Source organism: Dipteris shenzhenensis, chromosome 21, assembly GCF_047967505.1.
Source record: "Dipteris shenzhenensis isolate YYH24624 ecotype China chromosome 21, Dip_SZ_1.0, whole genome shotgun sequence".
NCBI classification, from domain to species: domain Eukaryota; kingdom Viridiplantae; phylum Streptophyta; class Polypodiopsida; order Gleicheniales; family Dipteridaceae; genus Dipteris; species Dipteris shenzhenensis.
Genome location: NC_141616.1, coordinates 47958014 through 47981620, shown reverse-complemented (window position 1 = coordinate 47981620; position 23607 = coordinate 47958014). Strand labels below are relative to the sequence as shown.

The 23607-nt window shown below is 42.3% G+C and overlaps 1 protein-coding gene across 1 annotated transcript in view; it reads right to left on the bottom strand.

Moving 5' to 3' along the window:
* Nucleotides 1-11307, bottom strand: part of LOC147888973 (SH3 domain-containing protein 2-like) — a 41853-nt gene extending 30546 nt beyond the window's left edge. The window contains exons 1-4 of the mRNA XM_087392545.1: nucleotides 10916-11307; nucleotides 10602-10733; nucleotides 10460-10529; nucleotides 10140-10288 (exon numbers count right to left, since the gene is read on the bottom strand). Coding sequence (XP_087248671.1) covers nucleotides 10140-10288; nucleotides 10460-10529; nucleotides 10602-10733; nucleotides 10916-10975 — 411 coding nt within the window. The 5' untranslated portion in view covers nucleotides 10976-11307. The remainder of the gene's footprint in view (nucleotides 1-10139; nucleotides 10289-10459; nucleotides 10530-10601; nucleotides 10734-10915) is intronic.
* Nucleotides 11308-23607: the final 12300 nt, after the last annotated feature.

The window sequence follows — 23607 nt, the reverse complement described above, 5'->3', positions numbered from 1 at the left end:
GAAACAGTTGGTTGTTTGTTTGACAACCATAATATAGCATCTTGACCAAGAAAAAATGCATATCCCTGTGTCGATCTCCTAGTCTCATGATCTCCGGCATAGTCACTATCACAGTATCCATGCAACCTTGGATGACTTCCTCTGTATTCTATTCCAAACTGTCTTGTACCTCTGATGTATCTCAAGCCTCTTTTGGCTGCATTCCAGTGAGACTATCTTGGATTTCATGTCGAACTCTGCAAATAAGTCTTGTTTTAGCTTTCTAATGAAGCTATCATTGCTTCTTATCACAATCAGATCATTTACGTACAAAAGTGCAATAGTAATGTCTTTCCCTTGAACTTTGTAATAGAGTATGATCTGCATTACACTTCATGTGTCTCAGATCAGAAAAATACTTGTCGACTCTGCTGTACAAACTTCTAGATGCTTGCTTTAAGCCGTAGAGACTTTTCTTAAGACGACAAATCCTATTCTCCTTTCCTGGTTCAACATAACCTGTTGGTTGTTGCATGTCTACATAACCATTGAGAAATGCATTCTTGACATCAAGCTAATACACATTCCATCTGCTGAGTGTCGCTAGTGATATCAAGAACCGTATAGAATCCATCTTTGCTACTAGAGCATAAGTCTCATCAAAATCTTGATCATATTGCTGTGCAGATCCTTTTGCAAGTAGTCTGGCTTTGTATCTTTGAATACTTCCATCTGGATCGTATTTCACTTTATATACCCATTTGTTTGCTATGGTCTTCTTTCCTGGTGGAAGGTCGCATAATTCCCAAGTATTATTCTTATACAAAAGCATCCATTTCTTCATTCATAGCTATTCGCCATTCTCGCTTGTCTACTGCATTTTAAAAGTACATTGGCTCTTCTGTAGCCATGATGGTAGTCATAAGAGCATAGTTGGTGGTTTCAACCTGAATTGCTTTGCCTTTCTGAGCGTATGTCAATTAGCTGGAGGTCTGCTTTTCTTGACAGACCGTCTAAGTTGCTGTGGCTCTGCTTGGGGTGTTTCTGACAATTCTTGCTCTTCTTCATCAATCATTTCTATAGATGACTATGAAATCGGTGCGTCTATCCCCTGTGTGTTTAAGGTTTTTCATTCTGATTTCTCATCAAAGATTACATCTCTAGAGATGACGACCTTGCGGTTTATGGGATCATACAACTTGTATGCTTTGCTTTCTTCACTGTAGCCAACCATGATGCATTTGTGTGACTTCGCATCCAATTTTCTGCGATGGTCGTCATGTATGTGGGCATATGCTATGCAACCAAATATGCAGAGATCCTCAATGCGTGGCTTGTGTCCAGTAAATGCTTCATAAGGTGTCATACCCTAGATCGGTTCGATAGGAAGCCGATTAAGCAAGTAGTTTGCAGTGGCTATTGCTTTTGCCTAATACTGCTTCGGAAGATGCTTCTCACTAAGCTTTTTTTTTTTTCCCCAAAGAAAAGAACCTTCTATTACTACTTAAAAGATTTCATACAAGACAGCCCCGAAGGTGCTAAGTATGGAAAAAACTGAAAAAGACTGAAATAAAAACCCGGCCTGTTCTAGAGAAACCCAGCGCACTGCCTAGGAGATCTCTGGTACTGGGGCTAACAACCAAGTGGGAAGACTATACAACCAGCAAATCCCTCGCGGGGTGAAGATGTAGAAAACTCCTGCAGGCCGAGCCTTGCAAAAACGAGCACGCTTCTCGATAGTCGCCTTGGAGCCTAGAGTCCCATGCTCCCAGGTGGATCGTAGTGTGTATATGATGTCCTGCCAGATGGCGACCAAGGTAGCCGAAGGTGAAACCGGGTGCTCACCCATCACAAGACTGCAACGAGCCACCCAAATGTTACACGCCGTGATACTGGCTACCACCTCCCAAGCGTTGTCCTCCCTAGTAGGAGGAGGAGCTAGGCTGTCAGGAGGGACTACCTCATGGAGTGCTATCCTCTTCTGACCTTGTATCCGGTAGACTAGGAGATCTCATCAATTTGAAACGTGTGTCCTCCCTCTGTCAACCACGCTACCATCCCCAGATGTAGTCTCTCTGAAGACTCTGCATACGTGTCATGATCCTAAGGACTCCCATCCAAATCCTCGCTGCGTTACGACAACTCCACAGGCAGTGCGAGATAGTCTCCAAAAGACCATCGGGACAACAATGGCACTGCCCCTCCACTTGCATCTGCTCTAACCACGGTCCGATGGACAAGCCTCCATGGGCAGCCAACCAGAAGAAGTAGGATATCTACCTCGGTCACAAACTGGACCATAACTGCGTTCAAAACCTCGAACGAACATCCCAGGGCACTCTCTAGGTCACCCAATGCCACTCCCTCGAGGGGGTCCGCCTCGACGAGTCCATCTGAAGCCTCCTACCAATCTGTGTGGTGTAGGAAAAGAAGGGCACCTCATCCACCTGCTCGGCTAGGCCGCCCCTGGAAGGCCAGAACCACTCTCTCCGATCCCACTGGACCTTCCTCAAGGGTCTACCCTCCCACAGCCAAAGGTGCCATCTAGGGGCATCCTGCTCTAGGATAGTGGGAGGGTCAATATGCCACTCCTTTCCCAAATGTCCCACCACTCTGATCATCTACCAGTGAATCCCATCAAGGCTCCCATCCATCTCAGGGTCTCTCTCAATAAGTGGCTAAAGTAGGCCTCCAAGTCCTACACGGAAGAAGCCGGGGTGCGTGCTGTCTCGCTGCATCAGCATTCTCAAGGGGACACTAGTACAAGAAAACTATCCCAACCATCTGCTGTCTCTCCATACGCGAAGTCCCTCCCACCAGGACTCATGAATGGCTAAGTCAATCTCGCTCATCCGTTGCCCTGCCCCTCGCAGATACGCTAGGGCGTCAAGCCTCGCCTCTGCCTCCATGGGTAATCTGCTCCAATGGCCAAAGGACCCGGCCAGACCACTGCCCCACTGTGCCCAACCAATGTGAATCTGTTGTCCGAGCATTCGTCCCTCCAGATTTCTTTGGAATCTTCCTCGATTGGAATGATTATCTTTACTGATTTCGATCTTGTTGAGGATGATGCTGATGTCGATCCTGACTCTGTTGCTGATGATGACCACTTCTCTGGAATGATCCACCTCTGCCTCTGCCTCTGCTTTTGTCTGAAGCTGTGAATGCCTCATCATTAGAATGACATTTGCATACATGAATGGCCTAAGTCCTAAGTTCTTCACCAAGTAAGACTGACTCAAGTTCTTCCAGTGTCGGAATTTGCCATTGAATGGCAATACTCTGGACTAGATTCTCGTATCCCTCTCCTAGTCCATTCACGATGACTTGAACCATTTATGCTAGATTCATAGTCTCTCCTACTGCTGCGAGTTGATTGTTGTAGTCTTTGATCCTGAATACGTAAGCATAACCGGTTTCGCTGCTGTTACGAAAACTCTGGTTGATTTGAATTTTGGTTTCTCAGTGTGAGAATCTTGGAAGTGTTCTTGGACTCGTAGAGAGCTAGGAACATATCCCATGCTTCTTTGAATGTATTGACGATGTTGAGCTGTCCTAGCATGACATCTTGCACATTCTACTTGATCAGATGATATGTATACTTATCTTTCTTATCCCACTCTGCCTGTACTTGGGCAATGACAGGATCTGCTACAGGTGCGGAGACTATTTGTGTAGCTGTAGATCCCACTGTAGATCCTGCTGCTGGTGGTGTGACAATAGGTGAAGTAGAGCTACTGCTGGCTGGATCATCCAATGGTCTAGGTGTAGATCCATCGACATACTCCAATTTGTCCTAAAGTACAAGAATGGTCTCCGTTGGGTATTTCCATGTGCCATAATTAGAGTTGTCTAGCTTAGCAGATGCCTCTAGATTGAGGTTGCTAGATGTAGACATGATGCACGAAATGTACTCAAAGTATCGTGAAAATCACTGTCTGAATCAACTACAAAACACTGACTGTGGTAAGTAAAATCTGAACTGTCGGTGAAGGTAGAACTGCAATATATAATCGGATCTGAATTACAAGGCTTGTGGCAAATGATGCTGGGAATAGCCAAGAGGCTTTACAAGGCTGGAATAAAGTGCACAATGCCGTGAAATAGCCGAATACGCTTTACAATGATGGCATGTGTGTGTGAAATCAAATCACGTGCTATCTGCCCACTGATCAATCGGCAATGCCTCTATACACTGTGAAGTCTGCTCACTAAACTGATGAACGTCAGGTTTCAGGTAATGTGGTGATGTGAAACCGTATGTGAGAGTAGGGACTGACTCCAAGTAGGAACTAGTTGGCATTGCTTAGATTGGCAACTTAGAGAAATTCAAGCATATCCTCTATGGCGATCTAGTCTACTTCGATCTAGATCTATACCAACCGTCAATCGAAGAAAGAACAGAAAATAATTTCTTTTCTTTGGTTCTTCTTATGTGCTGGGTCAGATGTGTCGATGTAGAGGCTAATGTACGTGTAGGAAGTGGATTTGTCGGCAGTGGATTTGTCGGCGAGACTCAAAAGTGAGTGATACTTGCACCGAAATGTGCGTGTGATGTGACGAGCGCGTAGAGCACGAAAAATTGAGCGATTTTTCTTTTTGGAGCGCCCTTAAATTCTTCTTGAATCAAGAGATACAGCTTGATCTAAGTGGAGGGGCAAAAGGAGTGCAAATATGCTCAATGATGATGTGGCAATCAGGGGTCACATGCAGAAATAGAGCCTGTGAAGAGACTATGCATGTGGAGTAGTGTGCTAAGGTAGCGGTGAGTGGTTACATGCCAAATGAAAACTGTGCCTGTGGAGAGACAAGGGTGCCAAGCTGGCACTGATGAGGTGTCACTACCACGTGGCATGCTGACATGGCTGCTGAATGGGCAGGCTGATGCTGATTGGGCACTGATGAGGTGCGCTGGTCAGAGATAACCAAGGTTGGCCAACGATATGGTCAAAGGTAACTAGGGTGATGTGACAGATAAGGTACAGTTGACATGTGGCCAAACACTGACCACTCTTTAAACCCAAGCTTCACTTAACCTAACCATGGGTGGACTTAATCTGCCACGTGTCCAACGGTGACCAATCTTATCTAGTATTAACCCAAGATTGACAGTACCTGGGTTAGATTAACACTTATTTGCCACGTGTCCTTTCCTAAGGTCTCAGAACCTTTGTGGAGGAAAAATGAGAAACGACGAATTGTCGACGATGACGGAGAGAGGCTATGGCAATGTCAGAGTTGGCCGTTGGACTGTCGTGCTCAGTGCGTTGATAGACGGAGTATTGAAGCCAAAAGCTGAAGGCCGAGGCCCGGCTGCTAGCTATTGAAGCTGCGTGTCGTGAGCTGCTCCATGAGCCGTTTGGGAGCGCTGAGTCATTGCGGTTGTGGCCGAGGATGAAGTCGAAGGGCTAGCTGTTGGGCTTTGCACGGTTGTCTTTTGTGTGCTTCGAGCCTTGGATGTGCTGTTGGAGGCCGGGTCTTACGTCGCTCACTGATCGGAGGAGCCATAGAGGCTGGTTGCTTGCTGCTCCGAGAGCTTGAAGCGAGCTGCTAAGATTGCGCAGGACTTTTGATATTTGGCGCAATAGAGGATGGCGTTGCTACGACGTCTAGCTAGGGCTTTTGTCTAAGGCGGTCTTTGCATTGAAGGCCCGCAAGCGTTGTGGTCGAGGCAGCCATCCTTGTTGCTTTAGGTGGAGACATGCAAGTCGTCGTTGCTTGTCATGCCAACGTTTGGAGGTGGTGGATTGAGTAGAGCCGTCACTGTAGAGTTGCTTTAGTTGCTGCAGATGCGCGTTGGCTAAGTCATTGCATGCAGGCTTTGATGGAGTAGATTGCTTGCGGCTGGAGCAGCCTTTGATTGGATGGAGATGCTTCACGGAGCTGTTGGCCGAGGGTCGTAGGAGCTTTTGCCAGTCAAGTCGAATGTCTTTGCCTAAGAACTTGCTTAGTAGCCGCCTTGAATGTAGTGTCCCAGTTGGAGTTGGAGGTTGGCAAGGTTCTCAAAGTTGCTGCCAGGAAGAAGAGCCCTGATACCATGACAAAATATGAAGAGGAGAGAGGAGAAGAGTGGAGATGAGGAGAGAGGGCACAGCTAGAGAGCACACCACAAATGACTAACTGTATACTAGATTTAGTTAGAATATATACAAACCCATTTAGGGTTAGGGTTAGGGCGTCTAACCCTTTCCTTTATAGCACTCTATATGTGTTAGTGCTATGCACATGTAATCACATGATGTTGAGCGTGATCTCTCAACACTTTTACTATTCAAGCTCAAGAGTATTATCTGCCCGATCAGATGTACTCATTCTCTTTGACTTGAAAGAAGATTGTGCCATTTGACCCCAAGGAAGTCCTATCTATGTGCTTTGAAAATTCCACAAATATCAGGGAGATAGATGATGAGACCTTGAATCACGTCAAAACACAAATGAATATTCAGCCAAAGGTACAAGAGCAAGGAAAAGCAAAGAGTAAAGAAGCACAGACCTTTGGAAAGATAAAATTTTGGAGGATGTTGAGAACGTCAAGGTACGCTATCACTCTTTTCTTTGCTAGACTCATTTTTATTATGACTTGTGTTAGAAATTACCCAACAGAGAGTCCGCACAACGGAAGACTGATAGTAAAGCCCAGGAGCTCATACAGTGTGCGTATGGGGTGTGGAATCACATACTTCTTAACTTAATGTGCAAAGATGTGCAAGCCAGTAAATAGACAATGCTCAGAGACAAATATAGAAGCAACACTTTATATTTCCGTCCGTCCACAAAGTAGGACAGGATACAATACCAACAGGTTCTCCTGCTAGATGCCAAGCACTTCTAGATCTCTGAGCCCGTGTGCTCCACCTCGAGCAAATGTAGACTCTTTGTCTAGAGTGATCCTCTCCACCTTGCTGTCTGGAAACCAGCCTAGGTGGGCAGCCCTCTGAGTGAGCTAAGTCTGCAGGTCTCCAGCCAAGTTCACCTCCCGGATGAGGCCCAACTGTTGCTGCTGGTGCTGCACCTTTCTGCTCCTCGAAAGCTGCTCCAGATGATATGGAATGAGGGCATGGAATCCCTCCTTTTAATGGACAGACCAGCCAGCCTCATCCTGGCCGACCTGGTTGGCTGGTCCAACCAGCCCCATATAAGGGCCTTTGGCAGCCCCTTTTGGGCTGCTGCTGCCTTTGCCCCTCCTTGCGCCTATTGCAGGCCTATTTGCAGGCCTTTATGCCTGCCCATTTATTGCACCAAGCAGGCCGCCATAGCCAGAGACTGTTCCGTCCTTCTGTCAGGCCTGATGCAGGCCCCGAGCCTGCCCATATCCTCTGCCAGACAGTTCGCCACGTGGCTGCCTCCAGCCTGCTCATCTGCTGTCTCTTCTGTAGGTCCATGGCCTGCCCTTTGCTTTGACAGCTGCCCACATGGTAGCTCATGTGCTGCCCATGTGACAGCCCCAATATCTCCAGGTCCACCTCCCCCATGCTCTCCTCATATGGGGGCTTACAGATGGGGAGGTGACCATTCCAACACATCTTTCAATTATTGTTTGTTTGATATTGCAGCTATATATTGAAGATGATAGTTTTCTTAAAGGATCCATGGGGAGCAGAGAAAGGGGACTTTGACAATTGTCTACCCTTTCACACTATATCGAGAAGATGTCTTCCACCAAGGCTTTAATTTACCATAGACAATCAAGCAATGATGGAGAGGTTGATGTCTATTTTTTTGAGCCCGAGGCAAAGGGAAGCCAATTGAAGAGGAATGGGCTCAAGGAGGGTCACTTCAGCAATCTCCAAATGTCTTCTATCACCGACGTGCAGCACAAGAAAGCATGAAACGCTCTGAAACACTGGCACGAACCTCTAGGCAGGTCAAAACAGGTGCAAATGCGTCAAATGAAGACCCGTACAGCCCTAAAATCCGATGCAGCAGATCCGTACAGCCAGAGAATAGTCCCGTACAGTCATAAATGCAGTCAAATCTGTCCGTACAGCTTCGAAATGAAATTAAATGCTGGCAAAAATGTCCGTACAGCCTCCGTATTGTATTAAATGCTGGCGCAGATTTCTGTACAGGCCGTACAGTGCATTAAATGCTGGCAGTCTTCCGTACAAGTTCGTATAGGTGTACAGAATCCGTACAGCAGCCTGAATACCACACGTGTGAGCTTAAAATGGTCCGAAAATGCACCTCCTTTGCGGTAGATGCTCCAAAATGTGATCTTCACATGTCAAATGCAAAGTTTTTGCGACAAAGGTGCTTGAGGAGGCCTCAAACGCTCACGGGTGTGTAGCAAACCAGCAAACCAGCAGTAATGAGAGGTCCAGGGGCTGCCAAACAGCTTGAACAAGCTGCCAATGGCTGAGGGAACGGATCCCCAACCTGCTCTGATACCACTGTAGGCTAGGGCAAGCAATGGAAGCTCAAAAATGAAGGAGAGAAGACAAAAACGAGCTGCTGTAATGAATTGCTGCAAAACTAAGTGGAGGCTCAAGAGAGAGCCAATATAACAAAACCCTAGGGCTAAGTGTCCTAACTGTCCTAAGTGGTCTAGGAGGGCCTCGTGGATAATGGCATCTGCAAGGTCTCAGCTCTCTCGTCTATCACAAGTACCCCTCTTAGTTACTTATAGCATTTGAGATACGGTCACCTGAATCTGGATGTGTTGCCGCAAGCGTCCTCCTACAGCACATGGTGGATGACTTACCTGATGCGGGCAACAAACAAGGAAGCTGCTGTTCTTGCATCTGAGGGAAGCAACACAGGGAGGCCTTCCCGAAGAAGGTTGATAGGTGGGCTTCAAAACCCTTCCAAAATTTGGAATCAGTGCATGTATTGCCATTGAGCTGACATTCCTAGAATCAACTCAAGACAAATGCAACTGATGCAGCGACCAAGCAATCCCTCACTAAGGCGCACTTATCTGACTCTTGATGACCTTTCGTCTCCCAAAGGTACATGTCCTTTAGACATGGGAGATGATCTGACATGTCCACAAGCTCAAGCTGAGATCTCCTTCCAAAGGTTCTCACCTCCAAACTCCACACGCTTGTGTTTCATCCTCAAAGCTCTGATACTATATTGGAAAACACAGATGAAGGTTGCTTTGCTGTAGCCAACAAAAGAATGTACATAGAAACGTAACCCAGGAAATACACAATGATCTCGCTCCTTTCCTCTGTGCACACATGTAGATAGAGATAGACACAGACACTGATCTTGAACAAAGGACAGTAGAGTAGAAACAGTAAACATGTATTGGTCCAAGATGGACAAAACCTGATACAATAGTGCTCAATATGCCACCATCTAGCAGAACGGGTTATGCCTAGATAAGGACACCTAGACTTGTTTAAGCATGCCTTTGTGCTTTTTTGTAACCCTCCCAACATGGCATTCCATAGTCCTTTGTTCGTAGTGTTTTGCTCATGAAAACTCAACTGATGTCTACGTACATCATTGGATATATTTTTGTAATAAATTGCAAGGCAAGAAGATCTAGACTCTTCATCCATAGAAGTACACTTCAGTATCTTTAGTGGGGCTGCTTCTAAACACAAGACACTGTTACAACTAGCTGCTAAGTTCAAGCATGTGGACTTCTCAACAATTCCACTTCTTTATAGAAAAAGAGCAGCCACAATCATAGGTTTTGAACCAATTCCATGCGTTCTCCCTATCCTGTCACAGAACTACCCTTTTACTGTTCAAACTATGTGTGACATGTCCACACGAGCAAAGCCTTCTAAGGGAACACAATCCTAACATCATATATAGCCCGTACTCGGCATCTTTAGCAGGGCTTCTTGTAAACACAACGGACTGCTACAACTAACTGTTTATAACTCAACCTCTTGATAGAACAGGGGCCACAACTCCATGCATTCTCCCTATCCTATCACAGAACTACTCATCCTTCTATCGTTCAAACACTGTGCGATAGCACAAGTACAGATTTGCCACGCATATAAACTAAGGACTAACCCAAAAATTAGATACTGTTGCCGTAACTTCCAAGAATAACATGAGAAAAGGCAAGAGCCCAAGAAGAAAGAACTGATGATTTAACATCTACTCCTCAAAACGTATGTTGATTATCCTCCATCAAAAAGACAGATGGATAAACAACTCCCAAATAGGAGTGCTAGTAAAAAAAAGCTTCAAACCTGGGTGCTGAGAGAATTATGCAGAACTTCTCTTTCCCTCTCGACCCGAACACGGTGTGTACCATAGTCAAAAGAAGCCTTTCCAAGTAGTCCTTGAGCTCCGGGACTGTCTGAGGCATATTTGCAGAACTCCTCACAGAGCTTGTTTACTGAAACAATGTATACTTTTGTAAGACTAGAATACATCCAATCGTACAAATTCAGACTTTTGTTGTTCTAAAGTCCCAATTTCTAAAATGCATATTTAGAAAAAATAAGAAACACAGAACTTTCCTTTCCTTTATATATCTCAAAGACCCTCATGTTAGAGTGTCACGCACCCACTTCAGTCTGACGGGATCCAGTCAGAATTACATTTTCCACTCCTTTGACAACGTCCCGCTGGAAGTGCTGCCACGTGCAACCTCCAATAAGCCACTTTACATAGCAACCCTCAAAACGCAAATGTCACAAAACCCAAACCTTGCCAGCTCTCGTCGAATTATAAAGCTTCTCCAATTGCAGGTGACGTTGAAGCTCTGTCTCGTCCGTAATAATTGTATCATTACTTTGAGAGCTCCCGTAGCCACCAGAAGAAAACTGTCTTACAACTGCCTGTACATGTAAGTGGACATGTCACAATGTGAACACACCCACCCGTACCGAACAGAGCCGTATTAGACTGACGTGTCGGAGACAGAATTCTTTATTAATAACCCATTGCAATTCCCATTGCCACTTTATCAATCTAAGACTAAGGAACCGAGGAATACGGTACCAAACAAAAAAATAAGCACCTGTTGCTGTTTAGCGACCTGCTCCCGAAACTTGCTTGCATGCTTTCGGAAGGCATCCATGCTTCGGCAGATCGCACTTGAGAAATCGCTCACTACGTACAGCCCCTGCTCGACTATTTGGGCAGCCACGAAACAGGCAAGAAGACTTGCTTCTGCAACGGCTAGCCCGGATCCGACATGAGGGAATAAGTATTTGACCACCTACTGACAAACCCAAGAAGGAGATCCGGTGGAGTAGGACAACGTTGGTGAGTCCACGTGCAATCTCTGCTGAGGACGTGCGTCAAGCAGTCGCTTTTGGACCATTTCTCAAAAAACCCGGCCACACTAATCCACAGCTAATCCATGTGGCAATGCCCATTTGGATAGGTATTGGAATCTGATTTATATCCTCGGAATGAGCTGTCCAATCAACTAAGGGTGTTTACACTCTCACTCTCCCTGCCGTCCAGGCAATAAACGAATCTGCACGGTGGTCGGCTTGTGGGCCGGCAATCTTGCCCGTCCATCAGCCTAATCTTACTTTTCTTCTCTTACTCCAAACATGATCCAAATCAGAAGTTGTTTCGTGATGATGATTGGAGGAGAAAGGAGGGGATCATGTCCAAGACATAGAGTATAACATCAAGAACTTGGCTTCAATGAGATTGAGGACTTCCACTAAATGTAAAGAATGCACTCAATGGCATATAACTATGTTTACTAATGGTTAGAGTATATTTTTTTATAATTGTTGAGAGAGAGAGAGAGAGAGAGAGAGAGAGAGAGATTTGGTCATCCATAAATCCTTATTGTGACCAGATAGGTTTATGCAAATATAAGCATCGTCATAAATTGTTATTTTCCTTCTATGTCATTTTCTAACAAATAAAAATTATGGGTATTCTTACATATGCCTTTTAATTATAGTCTTTTGATATGTGTACTCTAACAATTTATTAGATGCAATGTTTTTTTTTAATAGCATAAGATACACATACATAAATGCTTCTTGAATGTGGAGTGTTATTAATGAATACTATAAGATAGTATAATGTTAAAAATGCCACATTTAGGTATACTTCTCCCTTTGAGCTTACACTTGGCCTAAACTTTTCTAAATTTGTACTATCCTATAGTAGGGTGATGGCAAGCATACATCATCCTCATACTTGTGCCTTTTCCTTTGGTAAGAAGGATGAACATGTCAAGGCCGAATATGATCTTTATCATTTGGCTTTGATAAAAAGGCTGAATGAGATGTATCACTTGTCTTGTTGTCCTCCTCATTTAGGGGTTCACATGTGAGGCAGTGAACACTCATGTATACCCAAAATAGGTATTTTATCAAAGCTAGTATAATGACTGCATTTTCCTTATATCCGATAAGATATTATTGATGAATGGTGGACTAAAATTATAGGCTATAGCTTTTGAATTTTGTGTTTTGAGTTTCAGGTTTTGGGTTCACAGGTCTAACGTGTTGGATATGGGCTAGACCCCTTGGGTGCTCTTGTGTGGATAATGGGTTAATGGAGCTCTTGCCGCAGTGTGACACGTGTACTATGGGGAAACTAATCCCATAAAGCTATATGCAAGTGGTGGCCTTGTGTATGAGGCCATAGATCATATCCCTGGTTGACCTTTTGGGGTGTTGAGGAGGCAGTGTGGCTATAGGGTGGTTTGGGACCTGCATCCAACAGCGCATTTGGCCACATGGTGCATTTGGGAGCTCGAACACAATGTTTACTTGTTTTGGATGTTGAGTTTCAAGTTTTGGGTTCTTGGTTTGGGTTCAATTACTTGTTTTGGGTTTACTTGTTCCAAGTTCACTTATTTTGCATAATAATATTTTAAGGATTGATTGTATTTCTTAATATACTTTATGGATGGTGGACACGAGGACATGGTAGAAATATTTTTTTGGGTTATGATTTGCTATCTCAAGTCCAATATGATGAGGAGGTTTGGTCTATACTTAATTAGTCTAACTACCTTAAAGCTTGCGTAATGATTGATATGGAAACTTTAGAATTTGTGACGGAGGCTTCATGGAGTTTCATGGATGCATTGGACTTATAAAAGTGAAGAAGCAAACACAATAATTTAAGAAATATACCTTTGATTTCTTGAGGAAACTTTTAAAACGGACAAGAGTAAGTAGTTGGATTGACCTATATAATTAAGAGATTAAAATAGAATTATTTTTACTTAATTCTTTTGTCATTACTTCCATAGGTAAGCCTCCACCCCTGCATTTTTATGTGGAAAACAAGCAAGATCCAAACTAGGAATCCCGTATGTCCTTCTCGAACCATATCTTATGGGAACATTCATAGCTCACAAGAGCTCCTTCAAATGGATCACTATGCACACTCCTGTATTTTCTCACAAATCATGAGATAACCACTTTAACACTTATTAATGTATGTTGGCTTCCACTAATGAAACTTAGTGGCCATAAGGGAAGCGATCCTAAGGGATTATGGCATTGACATGAACTTGTTCTGGTTGATAAAATATAGGTATTAATTTGCCATCTGAAACCTGATCATTTTTTATTGCAGACATTGGAAAATGCTATGAAAACATATGCTTGGAAATGGGAATTTGCTTTGCAATGGTACTTACAAATTCATGCCTTTCAAACTGCACATGGAAGTATTTTGCTATTACACCCACATTAAAGGCAATGTGGAGTGATTTTTAAACCTTGAATTTGTTCATTTCCCTAAAAAATGGTTGCTAAGAAATACGCATGTAAGGCTAGCTAGCCTGATGTTTAAAAAGGTGACATCCCTCTGACAATAGCGCATTCCCTAGTGTGGTGTAACTTATATTTCTTTTTATTTTAGTATTACTTTATTAAGAAGCAAAAGAGAATTCAAGATTTGGAGACATTGGGAAATTTAGATCTTCCTTTAGCTTTTCTTTTTTGTGGTAACTTCAAACCCTATGACATGGAAATCCCCCATTGGCTCTATCCTCTCCAATTCCTTGGAGTAAATAGCAAATTTTTTATTTAAAAATTCTTGGATTGCAACTTTGGTGGGCACTAACCCCTCCTTTTTGGGCATAATGTTTACGATCACAAACTTGACCAATTGGTTTCTTCACTACTACTAACATGATAGGATTAGTACACTTGAATATAAAATTTGTCTTATATTCATGCTAATTCCGATAGCCCTAGATAGTTTGCTTTGAAAGTCCTACTCTCTCATGTTATGCCTACTTTTTGGGCACTAACACCTGCTTTTTGGGCATAATGTTTACGATCACAAACTTGACCAATGGTTTACTACTAACATGATAGGATTAGTAAACTTAATATAAAATTTGCCTTAGATTCATGCTAGTTCAAATAGACCTAGATAGTTTGCTTTGAAATTCCTACTGTCTCGTGTTATGCCTACTTTATACATTTTCATCACAACCTTTAACTTCACTTATGAGGAAGCTCGAGGAGAAGGGATTCCAATGGAGATACAATAGAAGGGTTATAGTAAGGATTGGGTTTTGCAAGGTATGGCATTTCCTTTGTAAGTTTTCCTCACTTTGATTAGTTTCTAATTAGTTTAGTGCAACAAATCCCTTCCTATGGCAATAAGAGGGACTGTTGACCCTCCTTGCATAAAGAATGAAGATGAGCTATTGTGGGTTTGAATGTGGATGGTTAGTCTCTCTCTCTCTCTCTCTCTCTCTCTCTCTCTCTCTCTCTCTCTCTCTCTCTCTCTCTCACACACACACACACACACACACATACACATGTGTGCGCACGCACGCACGCATGCACACACACACATGCATGCACGCATGCACACGTGTATGCATGCAACTCTAGTTTACTTAATATTTTGATCTATATAAACTTTGATTTGCATTGAAGAGAAGAAGATTGCCTACATGTTTGCCCAAGGTTGAAGGCTTACTTGTTTTGGATTTATGGATTATGTGTCCTATGTTCATGTGTTTTTTGTTTTGGATTCACTTATTCCAATTCCAGGTTTACTTGTGTCAGGTTATAGATTGTCTAGTCACACATTATGTGTTTCTAGTATCAGGTTCTATGTTCACTCATTTTGGGTTCCAAATTAACTTTTTCGGGTTCAATTGTTTCGATTTCCAAGTTCCCTTGTTATGAGTCTAGGTTTAACTGTTCTAATTTTGGGTTGTAGGTTTTGTGTTTTGGGTTACTTGTTTCACCATAAAACAATAGTATATTCCATCCAAAGCAGCCAAAACATGATTATAGTAGAGGTGGGAGACTAATCTCCATCCCACATTCTCCATGAAGAAACCCAAAAACGGGCATAGGTGAGGAGAAACAATCGACCCCCAGCCTATCAAGAACAATAAAAAACCCCTACTACCTGTTGTACCTACAAAAGAATCTACCTATCCCTTTCCAATTCATTGATAGGAGTAGCAAAAGCCCTCCAATGTCAAAGCTGGGGTTGATTAAAGAAAGGGGGAAGAAAACACTTCATGTCCTTACCGAAGAGTATTGACGAGCAAGGGATGCAAGGGGGGTGAGGATAAAGAATAGTGCAAGGTAGATGGATTTGTTTCCCTTTAACATGAAACAAAAACCCCAATAGACCATCTAAGAGGGGAAGGGGTGGCATTGAGCATAAGCTCAATGCTACCCCCACTTCGAGGCAAGGGTCTTGGAAGCGGTGCAGTATAAGAAAATAATTTATACAAGGGGTGGGAGAGCAAGAACTCTATCCTGACCTCTATAATATGACTAATAAGACAAGGGGGTGGTCTATAGTGCCACGGCATCCCAAGTGGTATCAAATGAAAAAAAAGGGAACAATCCTAGATCCTCGTGAATGAGATCAATCTCTCTTGCGCCATTGCAGAGGACCCAATAGATCTCTCCCACTGACTCTTTATGGTTAAAATAAGGTATGGCCAAATAGAGGTCAGTATGTTAGCAGAACTAGATTGCTAGCTACCTAAAACATGTGCACCTCTTGAACACCAAATCTGCCATAATGTAGATCCATGATGCTAAGCTCTAAAGGACCATATCTTAGGTGATGCTGCATGAAGAAAGCATGGTTACCAGCCTGAGACTCATATAAAGCAAAGGCATCAAACCCTCTGCCCCATATAGCTACTCTTCATGTCATAATAAAGGACTCTGACATGACATAAGAGAACAATCTATAAACACCAGTCCAAACCACCTTGGCAATGTGACAGCACCATAAGCAATGCTTGCAGGATTCCTCTGTAAGCTAAAATCTCATACAAAGAGAAGATCTACCCATCTATTGTAACCATGAGCCCACTAGAATGCCCCTATGAATGGTAAGCTAGAGAAAGTATGACACTTTCTTAGCTCTATTAATCACCCAAAAATGGGTTAAGAACCTCACCAAAAGCTGCTTCGTAATCCCCTGTGACTTCAAGTATTGAATTGCCATGGGTGTATGGGGAACATCTCTCTACTGGATCCTTGTCAAATACTGGAGAAAGGGCAAAGTATATGAAGCAATGGACACTAGCCAAGATCACTCCCAGTTGAAATATGCTAAAGATCTCCCCTGAAAAAATTCAAAAGTCTCCATCTAGGCTCCTCTTTGATAGTCAATCAGGAGGGATCTAGTGACCATTGCTTCCCCAAGCAGCCTATAACTAGGGTATCTTGCCAGTCTGGATCGAGCTCACTACCAAGGGTTTAAAACCTTGATACTATACCAAGGTGTTATGGAAAAGTGGGCACCTAGCTATCTCCTCTCTGGTGGAAGGAACTACATGAATGAGTCTCGAACAAAAATAATCCCACATCTAAATGAGCCTTCTCATTAACAAAGAAGTAGGCTGAGTACAATGATTCACCAAGAAAATCCAGCTGACACTTCCTAACCATTGACCAATTGTCCTAGGAGTACACTATAGAATACCATGTAGCAAAAATTGCTTCTAGGGCTGCTCCCCTAGAGTCAAGCCTCTCACTAGAAGCTTGATCAAGAGCGCTCTGTTCTAAAGCTCAAGATCTAGGATCCCCAAACCTCCTTGTGTTGTTAGAAGGATGATAATGTCCCAACATACTCTAGCTCTAGTGTCCATTACATACCACATGGTCGCGACTCGCTAGCAATACTTGATTGAGCACAATTGCTCTACTAGCCAAAGAAAGCCTAGCTGTACTCCAATAGGCTACCTTCCTTAGGATACTCTCCAACACAAGCAAATAGTTGAGCAGGTTACACATCAAAACCAATCTGAAAGCCCAAATATCTAGTGGAGGTGTGTCTGGACACCCAGACAAAGTCTCTATCAACTCCCTGGACCAGGGTATCTTGCTTTGAGCCAGTCCAAATACCTTTTGTTTTGTTCCAATTGACAACCCCTGTTGATGCTAGGCAATGGAAGAGGCAATGATAGTCATATTCTTCGAGTCTACCTTAACCATCACTAAAGTGCCATCTACAAACTCTGTATCCAGTAACTCTTTGTCTAGCCTAATTGCGAGAGAAAGCTCAAGAGTGCCTTGACTATAGCCTACAAAAAGTAACCATAGCCTCAAAAGAAAAAGATACAGTGCAAGAGGCAACTTTGATGAACTGATCTGGGTAACAGAAACGTAGGTCCTCTACCTTCACACAACACCATCCTACTGGTTGAGTGAAAATATGGGGAAGATACCCATGAAATCCATTTGTCACTAAAACCCAACCTCCTCATGGTACCCTCCAAGAAGCTTCGATCAACTCTATCATAAGCCTTCTCAAATTTGAGAAGTAAGATTGAAATATCTTGTTGACTCGTGCCCAATGTGTAGCCTTGTAGAAAGTAGACACATTGTCCAAGATAGTGTGATCCTAAACAATACCTGCTTATGTAGCTCTAATGATATTGGGGAGTAAGGGTCTAAGGCGCACATCCAAAGTTTTTGCTAAGATCTTATAGGTAGTCCCAATAAAGTAATGGGCCTCTAGTTCTTGAGCACTGTCTTGTCTTCCCTTTCGGGATGAGAGAAATGAGTCCAATACACATGATCTCGCCCAAAGATCTTAGTTGAAGGGCCTCAGAGAAGGCAGATAAGAGATGAGGTCCAATAATATCCCATAAAGTCTTGAAAAAGAGCAGAGATAAATCATTTCACCTAGGCATCTATCCATGGGAAGCTCACGTAATGCATCAATGACCTCCAGAAGAGTGAGTGGAAAGGAAAGCATGTCACACATCCTATCTGAGACCATTTGTGGAACATGCCCCCAAACCTCCTCTTTTGCACTAGCAATCACAAAGGTGACTAGATCTACTGTATTCTTTTGTACTAGCAATCAACAAAGGTGACTAGATCTACTGTATAAATACTCAAGTAGAATCATAAGTGATCTACATGAGATGGTGAGGATCCACATACAATACTCCCTCATCATCTACAAGTCTCCATAGGCTGTCCAAGGAATATCTTTGTCTTATTGCCCAGGAAAACTCTCTAGAGCATATGTCACCCTTTTGAACCTAGAAAGTTTGCTCAAAGTAATAATAGAACTAAGCTCTCCTACCCTACAACTCCTCCAATCTCTTTTGTGCCACAATGAGCTAACCTCTTAGAAAGAGAGAGATCAGAAGCCCTGTAGTCTAGCAACCTCAGCCCTTTCTCACCTCTCTTAGTCTTTGTGTTTTGCTTTTGCATGGTAAGCATCACTGATTCTCACTAATGCCTACTCCAAATAGGCTAGCCATCCGTGCTCATGTGGCATGTCCTCTGCCAACCAGATATCTTGAAGTGTCTACACAAACTCCATGTCCTAAAACAAAAATCAGGGACTCTAGTTGATCCCGTGCTACCCAATCTCGCTATGGCAGAACCTGTAGCAATATTGCATCATAGTCTGAAAGAACAAAGCCTAGTCAAATACCAATCTATCCTCCTCTCGCCTAGACCCACTGACCAACATAGAATATATATAATTTGGCTAGGGATAGAGAGCCATGAGAAGACCCAATCCAAGACAATTTCAAACTATCTAAAAATTGAGAAATATCATCCAATCAAGATGCATCTCGAAGCTCAGCATGGAGTAGAAAGCGGCCCCACTCAGCTCTCTCTATATCTAATAAGCCTCCCTCTCTCTAGCTAATCTTGTCTTTAGAGAATTCAACCAGTTGAAATCTCCTCCAACAATTCACATGTCAGCCTGAGGTAGAGACTCTCTAAACTTTTGCCAAAAAGTGCGCTTGAGCCTTGGTGACACTAGATCTTTTTGCCTTGGATTCAATTCTGATCTCGAATCCTATCCGGGTCCCCAAATTTTTATTTTCCTAGATCCATCTTTAACCTAGTTTTTGCATGGAAGGTTGGATTTTTCACAGGCCCTTGAATTTTACATAGACCTTCAAATTTTGCACACTTACCCAGATTTTATGTAGACCCTCAGATGTTTCTAAGATTCATTTTTTATTGCAAAGTTCTAGGGCTTTAAAAACACTATTTGGGGTTATGTTAAGCATTTTTACATGTATAAGCATTGAAAAGATGTGCATTAAGTCAATGTTTTCCCTTATTTTTCTTGCATTTTTTGCCCTTGATCCAAGGGAAACTTGTTTGTAGCTATTGTGTTGGCTCTTTCCCACGGCTTTCGCAAGAAGAGTAGGGTATTCTCAGTATGCAGGGTTCCAAGGCTTTTTGTCACCTACAAATATATCAGGGTTGTCGTTTGTAGTATACGTGTAGCTTAGGACCTCGAGTCGTATTCTGGTGAGAGACGTAGGCTTAAGTGTGGTAAGCAAACATAGTGCATGCATGTGTAAAAGGATCATGCATCATCATGGTTGAGGTAATGAAGGCTTTCGCCTTCATTGGGGGTTACAGGGTTTAGGAGGAGTTTAAGGGTTAGAGGGAGGTTCAGGGTTTAGAAGGAGGTTCGAGAGTTTAGAAGAGGTTCCAAGGTTTAGAAGGAGGTTCCATGGTTTAGAAGAGGTTCCAGGGTTAGAAGGAGGATCCAAGGTTCAGGATAGAGTACATGGTGGAGAACTCGTTTCCCTCGTAGATCATGGAGGTTAAGGGTTGAGGAACTAAGGGTTTAGGGGGAGCATAGGAGTGGGAGAGGAAGAAGGTGTAAGAGCATGGGGGAAAGAAGAGAGAGGAGGAGGGAGGAGGAGGGAGGAGAAGGAGGGAGAAGGAGGGAGGAGGAGGAGGGAGGAGAAGGGAGGAGGAGGGAGGAGGAGGAGGAGGAGAAGGGAGGAGGGGGAGGGAGGAGGAGAGGGAGAGGATAGGTTGCAAGGTTAGAGGAGAGGGGAGGAGGAGTTGCAAGGTTAGGACATGCTTTTGGATGTGGAGTGCAAGGAAGCATGGACACTTGAGACAATTGCTTGGAATACCAAAGTAGAACTCAACACAATGCCCTAAAGAGTGTGGGCTTCATTCCATTATGGGGTATTTATACAAGTTGGAGAACTTCTCTCTCTGCATGCAGGAATTGTAAGACATTCTCTCTCTACATGTAAAACTTGCATATAGAAGTTGCATGTAGGAGTTGCATTTTGAACTCGCATGTTGCATGTAGGAGTTGCATGTAGAACTCGCATGTAGAACATGCATGTAGGAATCGCACGTAGGACTTGCATGTAGGAGTTGCATGTAGAAGTTGCAAGTAGAACATGCATGGAGTTGCATATAGGACTTACATGTAGGAGTTGCATGTAGAAGTTGCATGTAGAAGTTGCAAGTAGAACATGCATGTAGGAATTGCATGTAGGACTTGCATGTAGGAGTTGCATGTAGAAGTTGCAAGTAGAACATGCATGTAGGAATTGCATGTAGGAGTTGCATGTAGGAGTTGCAAGTAGAACATGCATGTAGGAATTGCATGTAGGACTTGCATGTAGAACTCGCATGTTGAGGATTCCTAAGAGAGATTATTTTTAGCCTTATGCAAGTACAAGATGCTGCTCCTAATGCACCAACCAAACCTAGCCAAGAAAAGCTACAGTAGTGCCTAGATCTACACCCAAAATAGTGGCTAGACCTACAATGGTTGCACTAGTTAGCTTCTATAACTAAACAAAGAAGCCGAGATTCCCTTGATGCCGAATCTCTTGCCATGATCTCCTTGTGAACCAAGAGGTTCTATATCCCACACATCAAGTCTATTAGGACTTCTTTATGTGCTTTGTATTTTTTGTAGGACTTCTTGCAAGACTTATTTATGTGCTTTGGATGTTTTCTAGACAATGTATTAGGCTAAGAAGTAGGCAAGGGTCTCGTTATCTCTGTCTAATTTTCAATCATAACCTTAAATTCTTTGCACCTATCAAAGAATTTTGTGTTTTCTTTGATAAATTAGACCTAGTAGTATTTGCAATACACATCAATAAAAGTCAAGTAATATAATGCTCAAGAGATTAATGCTTTTAGTATGTGCATACTCAGTGCTTCTGCTAAAGCTTGTTTACCGAAGCAAATGATTTCCCAATGAGTTGGAACCATTTTGATTGGCTTTTAATAGTGCATTGATCTCCAAAGAAAAATCCTCTATAATTCTTCTCTTTCATCTGGCTAAGTAATAAGAGATGCTTATTGAGATTTGGAACATAGAGTACATCATCTATCAATGTCTTTCTAGCCTGAATAATTGTCCATGGGGACAATGCTCTTTCCTTAAATAGAGTTCGGTGTATTGTCTCACTAGTGTAGGTTACATTCTTTTTGTGCTCCAAGTATTTCATTTTTGCAACCAACATGCCATGTGGGATGATGCTCTACTGTCAATATACCATGGGTCTTGATTTTCTTCTTTTGCATTGTTGGCATGATAAGTACATTCGCATGAAGTACTTGATGGTTGATCTAATTCCTACATGCTTTTAATTTATATACATATTTTCCCAATTGGTTTGATCATAGGAATCATTTTGTTGATTTGCATAGTGACTGTGACTGTGACTTTGACTTTATCCATGATAATTTCCTCTTATTGATTTGCATAGTGACTATGACTTTGACTTTTCCATGATAAATTCCACTTCCTAAATATTTCTCTATTTTTTTCATTCTATCGTCCTTAATCAGATTGTTTCTTTCTACGATCGCTTTCATAATGTCCAAATTTATGATAGTAATTGTACTATATACTTGTCATATTTCTTGATGGATTTTCTCTACCTTGAAATTTTTGTCTATTTGAAGAATTACCCTAGGTTTGATAATTACCTCTTGAATGCCTTGAAATTTTTCTTTGTTTGAAGAGCTACTCCGGTATTGATAATTTATGAGAGTAATTTGCACTATATACTTGTCATAATCCTTGATAGATTTCCTTTGCCTTGATTTTTTCCTCTATTGAAGAATTACCCTGGTTTTGGTGACTACCTCTTGAATGCTAATGTTGATGGTTGGATTGATTTATGTTTTGTTGTTGATGATTGGATTGCTAATGCTAATGATGACCAGCACCCCTAAAAGATGATCTACCTCTTCCTTTACCTATGTTTGAGGCTGCAAAGGCTTCCCCACTGGTTTGTCGTTTCCTTGCTTGAACTGCATGGGTCCTTAATTCTTAACCCCAAAAAAATTGATTGTAGCTCTTCTAATGTTGGTACCTTCTTTTGAATGGCCATGCTTTAGACCACACTTCATAACCTTCTCCATGCCCATTGAGGATGCCTTGAACGTGTTGTTTTGGTTTCATTATTTCACCTATTGTCTGCTCCTACAAGTTTAGTTTTGATATCTTTAATCCTTGACACATATGCATCTAGTCTCATTGCTTCATTAGAATCTTTGATTGATTTTATTCCCTAGGGCACCAACTCCCTTTAGTAAGAATACCTATGAAATTTTTGAGTTTGAGATAAATTTAACAATATGTCACGAGTAAAAGTTAGTCAAATTAGCATGATTGTGTCTACACTAAAAGAGCTTCAAATATGTCTTACACCTTGAAATTTGGGTAACACATGAAAAAGCTACATGATTTTCAAAGGAGGAGTTGGGGTTTTATATTTTATTATACTTTTTCTTTTAACCCCCCTCATCCAAAAGAACCCCCCCTTGGGTCTCACATATTATGGAAAATATGTACAAATCTTAAAAGCTTTCATATTTTTGGAAGTATAAACCCTATGCTTTGTGGTAGGGAGGAGTAGATATTGTCATATTTTTTCCTTGCATATTTAAAACTTTTTTAGGAAATCCATACATATTATATATGGACCTTGTGCCTCCACACCCTAGTTTTTCGATGAGGGTAGTAACATCATACATATTGAGTTAGCGCCCTAGGTTTTATTCCTGAGCACCAAGATCCTTGATGTATTCTTTGATTCATACAAAGCTATGAACATGTTCTATTTTGATTTTGATGTTTTTATTTGTTTAGTTATCTAAGCATTACATCTTGTACATTTTGTCGATTCAGTGATATACATGTTTCTCCTTTTTGTACCAATTTGTTGTGCTTGTGTGGGTAGGATTAGTTATGCATTACTTGTTGGTTTTTATTTAGATTGCATCTACATATTCCCATGCATCTTAAAGATCAATGACGGTTTGTATTCTATATTACCATGTAGCATAGTTGTTGTATTCTATATTACCATGTAGCATAGTTGTTGTTGTTGACCTTTCGCAAAAGAGTTCAGGTTGGTGTTTCTTGATGTTGACAAGTTGTTGGATGAGAATATTCTTTGATTGAATCAAATTGTGCAAAGATATGCAAAATTCAACTATGATTTTGAAATCT